The sequence below is a fragment of the Hypomesus nipponensis genome, chromosome 13 (assembly GCF_054491055.1).
Source record: "Hypomesus nipponensis isolate SF chromosome 13, ASM5449105v1, whole genome shotgun sequence".
In the NCBI taxonomy this organism is placed as follows: Eukaryota; Metazoa; Chordata; class Actinopteri; order Osmeriformes; family Osmeridae; genus Hypomesus; species Hypomesus nipponensis.
The window spans coordinates 8976682-8982681 of record NC_140373.1 but is presented as its reverse complement, the minus strand read 5'-3'; the positions used below and the strand labels follow the sequence as shown (position 1 = coordinate 8982681).

Sequence of the window (6000 nt, the reverse complement as noted above, 5' to 3'; positions counted from 1 at the left end):
TCTACAAATGGATTTGACTTTAATCACTAAGGGATTAAAGTAACAGAATGTACACTTAAGTACACAAGTGACAATACATATCCGTCCACTGACTATCTTTGAGCTTCTTCACTCTGTGGCAAAACCTACAGTACACACACACAGGACTTCCTTCCTTTCACAGACAGTTGGAGAGGGTGAGGTGGTTGGTCAAGGGGAGGGAAGGAGAGGTGGTGGGGAGGAAAAAGAGGAGATGGGGGACATCCTTCCTCCTCTGTTCCAGAAATTCTGGTTTAAAGGGGAAACCTTTGACCCAGAGTAAAGTCTGTTTGGACAACTCCCACCTCCTCTGTACTGTGATGTATCATGTTTGCCGGTAAAGACTGGGCAGATTGGTGTTTGTTTGAACGGTTCTGTTTCTGTAACATAGACATAGAACCAAGTGTTTCTGTTTGTAGGTACTGGAGTAAAATTCTATACCATTAAGAAATCTTCCCACAATGTCCCATATTTAGCTTGTGTGCATTTGGGATACTGAACTGTGACACCAGTCCACATTCCAAAGTCAAAGTCAGAAGTACCAGGTCCATCTCATTGTAAACAATATCAGAGGATCCCTGGAAGAGGTCCCTGACGGTAGAATTTCTAATGTGAAGACAACATCTGTGAAGACAACACTGAGGATTCATTGTGCTACAGAGCTTCAAAGTGATGACACAGCTGCAACCATATAACGAACAGCTGGGATTTAGTCAGCAAGGACAGACTAAAACATTTGGAAGAAATGCAGTTCTTTATTATTCTCTACCTAACGGCTTGCTAACCAACTCTTGCATAGAATTTCACGGAAAATCCATTTGATGTCCCATATGAGCGGAGCTAAGTGAGCCCCATCATATCTAATGTATCATGTTTCTCTCTGTGGCTACATGGGTGTATAATTGATCTGGAGATCAGCAGAGGAACAGCATGACAGCTTTGGTAGAGGCTGCTGAACGGGTTAGTAATGTCACTTTGTTTACAGTACTTACTGTTGGGACCTTACAACCTGCACACCCTGGATTATACAAATGATCACACATGTACACAGATAATCACACACATTGACAAATCAGAGTTCACCTTAAAAAAGGAAAGGATTGCACATGCAGTATTTTCTCTGTACCAGGGATGCAGATCACAGTGCATCTCCATTCCCATGTACTTCATATGTGTGTATGACTGCTGCCCTAATGACTCTGTGGATAGCATGTTTATCTTGCAGTAATCTCTCTCCTATGCTTTTAGCCCCTGCTAAATGGGGTTGTTTATCCTGTTAATGTGTCTTTCCACTGAAAATCCCTCAATAAAATAATCTTTCTTTTATGTAAAACATGAAATGTGTGTGTGTGTGTGTGTGTGGGAGGGGGGGGGGGGCAGCTGTCTTTGAGCAGTAGGGGGAATGGAGTAATGAAAAGTTGCCATGAAGATGTTATTAATCAATAATAAACGTGTACATTTTATATTGTGATAGATGAAGAAAATTTAAAGGATTCCAAAATCACCTTTACATACACCTTTTTGACGATACTATGTTATACGCACCTATTGTAATTATTTTCCTACACCAGTAAACCAAATGAGGGAATACTGCGCCCTTGTGTTGATAAACTGAACTGTTGAGAATCCCAATGCCATCACATTGTCACTAGGTGGCGTTGCCCAACATTCCTTAAAATATCCACGGAAATGACTTGCATGGACTTGGAACGTACAGCTTCCGTTGTGTAAGGGCGTTTTTTCATCTTAGCACCATAATTTTTTGGGGTGGTGGCTTCTTGTTTCACAAGTTTTAATTCCACCAAGGTAGAGTTCAGGAGAAAGACCCGACGGTTTATCCATAAAACATTATTTTAAAACTTTTGTTCCTTAGTCGAGACTTCAGCACCGGCTTTCCCTGTGTTCCTCAAATAAGTTCACGCAACAAAAGAGTGGTTTGCCAGTGGTGGTGTGCGCTAACAAGCTAACCAGGCGAGAACGAGCTTACCCTACTTTAGCTAGCTAACTCGCTAGCTCCAGAGAGGTTTCCAATGCAGGCCATCAAGTGTGTGGTAGTAGGGGACGGGTAAGTTGAATTAATATTTTCTCAAGCATACCATTAATGACCTATGTGATTGTACATTTGACACAAAATAAGGTAGTTTATTGGTGGTATACATGACTTTCACCCAGTCTCGGTAGCTAGCTTTGTTAGCATGGCTTGCCTGCTAATACTAACGCTAGCTCAACTATTAACAACTTCAACTTGTGTATGAGCGACATGCTTGCTGGCCTAGTAATATCGAGCGAGTTCCGCATAGTTAAATTTTTTTGTGATTTTGATGTGATTTCAAAAACATGATTCATTACTTGTGTTGTTTGTCAACTAATAATCACACCACATTGGTTGCTACTCCCACTTTAAACTGTCGGCTATTCCTTTCGTAATTTTAAATGAAGGTGTCTCATAATCACTGTCTATCCTTCCATCTTCCTCAAGTTATGCTATTGCACGCAGGATACTTTTCCTATGCTTTGGAATATGTGTTTGATTAATTAGGACACTCCAACAGTGTGTACCAGGCTTTGCCATGACCAGCATTGCAGATCTGAGGCTGAATGTAAACAAGCGGTGGTGAATGTTGTGTGCCATGGTCTGTTAATGGTACCACCATGGGCCTATTGAAAAGGGAACCCCCAGCATGGCAGACATGACAAAGCTCCCTTCAGTCAGTATCTAGAACAATGAGAAGACAGGCTAGGGGATTGTTTCTTAAGTTAACCATCCAGTGAATTCAAACTGTTCATAAACTGTGTGTATTGGTGAGACTTCTTACAAATCAGGACGTGTACACAGTATTTGTAACTGTGCGATGACTAACAGTTACACTCAGCTCTTGTTTTCGTTACGAGTCTGATGAATTGAAAGTAAAAGTATTTTCCCTCCCATTTCACCACTTCTCTTATACTCTTTTGCCTCTCTTTCTTTCTTCCAGGGCTGTGGGTAAAACATGCTTGCTCATCAGCTACACCACCAATGCATTCCCTGGAGAGTACATCCCCACAGTGTAAGTGTGCACTCAACATCCTGAGATTGACATGACGAGTCAGTCAGCAGATAGATGGACGCCAACAGATAGCTGACTGTGCTGAATCCTTTCCGACATTAAAAGAATGCAAACAGGGACCTCCTTAATTTATTATTGAATCTGCAAGGATCCATAAATCATTTCAATAGATCAATGTCTTCTGTCTCATTCCTATTTATAAGTGGCCTTCATTTCCTGGTAAGCTGTTAATCACATCTACTTGATAAACCTGTTCTAACCAACCACTTATTTTCTCCTCCCAGCTTTGACAACTATTCTGCCAATGTGATGGTGGATGGTAAACCAGTGAACCTGGGTCTCTGGGATACAGCAGGACAAGAAGACTACGACAGGCTCAGACCTCTGTCTTACCCGCAGACGGTATCTACACACACACACACACACACACACACAGACCATGAATCATGCACAGGCCAGGCTCTATAAGGGCTGGCAGTGTATGTGAGGGGGTTTATGACTGCCCTGTGTCGACACACATTCCCTCCACAATAGCTGGCGATGGGCAGGGAGGAGGTGAAAGGAAGCTCTGTTTGAGTGGTCTTGGCAACCCTCAACCTATGAGTAGAGAGGAACCGTTAGTCAGGCCAACATTGTTCGCTTGATCAGTAAATAAACTCTAGTGATATGTGGTGACTGCTGATTGTGGAGTGGGGAAAGGTATAGAATCTGTTATTGGGACCTGTTTAGAGCATTTCTGGTCATCATTGGTTCGCCCCTCAGTTATATTGAGCTGATGTTGTTCTCTCTCCAGGATGTCTTCCTGATCTGCTTTTCTCTCGTGAGCCCTGCCTCCTTTGAAAACGTCCGGGCTAAGGTGAGGCCATCGCCCCTGTTGTGGTTGGTTTCATGTCCCTTCTATGTGAAACAGTTGAGGTCTTGTGATTGCCTTGCCTCTTCTGTACTGACCGGACTCTCCTCCCGTCTGCCTGGCCTCTGTGCAGTGGTACCCTGAGGTGCGTCACCACTGCCCCAACACGCCCATCATTCTGGTGGGCACCAAGCTGGACCTGAGGGATGACAAGGACACCATCGAGAAGCTGAAGGAGAAGAAGCTGTCCCCCATCACCTACCCCCAGGGCCTGGCCATGGCCAAAGAGATCGGTCAGTATTGTCATAATACAGTCTGGTTTCTAGGGCAGGGCAACGTCATGGAAATGTCTTATATGCTAGTCTATTGAAGTGCCTTTAATGGACCTGTATGAATACAAATTGTTTTAGTCCAAAACCCTTGAACGTGTCTGCTTCATGAATAAATGTAAAAGTGTCCTTTTTCCCTATGTAACTGTAAACATGTTTATCGTTGTTAATAAGGAAAACCTAAGAAGGTAAATATGGTTAATTTGCAATGTCTTTCTATCTCTCTGACCCTCTCCTCACCTCATCTGTTCTTAGGCTCTGTGAAGTACTTGGAGTGCTCAGCCTTGACCCAGCGTGGCCTTAAAACGGTCTTTGATGAGGCCATCAGGGCAGTGCTCTGCCCCCCGCCCGTCAAGAAGTCCAAAAGGAAGTGCAAGATCCTCTAATGAGCCTTGGTACGGGAAGTGGAAGGAATGCTGCTGCAGTCTGAGCTCACCTTTTGGAAAGGAAGAGGGTGGGGTGTTTCCTGTAGTCCCATGTCAAGTTCCCCCCCTCCCTCCCCTCCCCTCTAGGTTAGTTCTGAGAGAGCTGGACACGGTTAACGTCATGGAGCAATCACTACAGTTCCTTTAATTGGCTGGATGGGTCATCCATCTTGGTGTCTTTCCACTGTTGTCAGATCCAGGCTAGTGTTTAGGGGGCAAAGGGTCAGTTGGAGACAGGAAGAAGAGGGAGGATTCTACAGAAGGATGTGTATTCCTATGTTATATTTCTGTGTCGAATTGTAATAATTACTACTTAGATATGATTGATTTTTATTCTGCGATCATAGAACTAACTCAACTATCGACTCAAGGAGGAGCGGGAAACATCAGTTTCCCTACACTAAGAAATTCCTGCTGCCTTCTAGTTTTACTCCCCCAAATCTTTTTTTCCTTTTTTTGAATTATTTTTCCAAGAAGATTTTTAATCAATTGCTCATCTGTTTCAGTCTCTTTCTCTTAATGAGCCCACTTTGTTTGTTTACAGACTGTAGTTGAGGTGTTGCCAAATGGATAACTGTCATCTTTGTGTAGTTGCTCTATGTACATTAAATGTAATAATTATACTGTCTTTGTCCCTTCAGAGTTCTCTTCTGAATACCATATGACCATCTCAAAGTGACAGTTAAATGAATAACTTCTAAACTCTAAATGAAATTGTCGCCAAGTTCTGTAATCATTCTCTCAAGTAAATTCTGATCAAAAAGCCTTTTTCTGGTACAATTGAAGTTAATCTATCACAGTAAACTATTTTAAACAAAACTGATTTGAAGTTGGTATCATATTTTGAGACAGTTTTAAAGGTTATCCACTGATTTATTCACTAATAACCTACAGCAGGCTTCAACCCCTCTCGCTCCATTTAATGTAGACAGCCAGTATTTCATGCACTAGCGCAGGTCTACAGAAGTGCTGTGAGTAGATTATAGATCAGTCCAAATCAATATAGATCCCTCTGGTTACGGTTTTCATGTTTTGTGACGGTTCATGTACATGCTGTACCATACCAATCCTACATAATGGAGTCATCAATCATGGATCATGTCTGTGGTGGCTAGTTTTTACAGCCCAAGGTACTTGCATGGGGTACTCAGCGTTCTTTACTCTCACATTCCTTTAACCAGCAGACCTGGCCGGGCACAGCAACTTGTAGTCTCTTCTGTTCCATTTCTAACTTCAGAGTTAAAATACATTCTGATGTTGGCTTCTTTTTACTCGGAATAGTTAGGCGATGGGATTACAGTGTGATGCTGAGTATCACAATGTTATCGTCA

The 6000-nt window shown here is 42.6% G+C and overlaps 1 protein-coding gene across 1 annotated transcript; it reads left to right on the top strand.

Annotated features, from left to right (window-relative positions):
- Positions 1-1717: 1717 nt before the first annotated feature.
- LOC146259871 (ras-related C3 botulinum toxin substrate 1-like) lies at positions 1718-5292 on the top strand. The gene is made up of 6 exons (XM_084670846.1): positions 1718-2083; positions 2994-3065; positions 3350-3467; positions 3859-3921; positions 4049-4208; positions 4500-5292. The coding sequence occupies exons 1-6, from the start codon at positions 2049-2051 to the stop codon at positions 4628-4630; spliced, it is 579 nt and encodes a 192-aa protein (XP_084526972.1). The 5' UTR covers positions 1718-2048; the 3' UTR covers positions 4631-5292.
- The last annotated feature ends 708 nt before the right edge of the window (positions 5293-6000 follow it).

Coding starts and splice junctions, on each gene's coding strand:
- LOC146259871 (XM_084670846.1), top strand. CDS start 2,049: ATGCAGGCCATCAAGTGTGTGGTAGTAGGGGACGG. Junction 3,066..3,349: donor GGAGAGTACATCCCCACAGT/GTAAGTGTGCAC, acceptor TTCTCCTCCCAG/CTTTGACAACTATTCTGCCA. Junction 3,468..3,858: donor CTCTGTCTTACCCGCAGACG/GTATCTACACAC, acceptor TTCTCTCTCCAG/GATGTCTTCCTGATCTGCTT.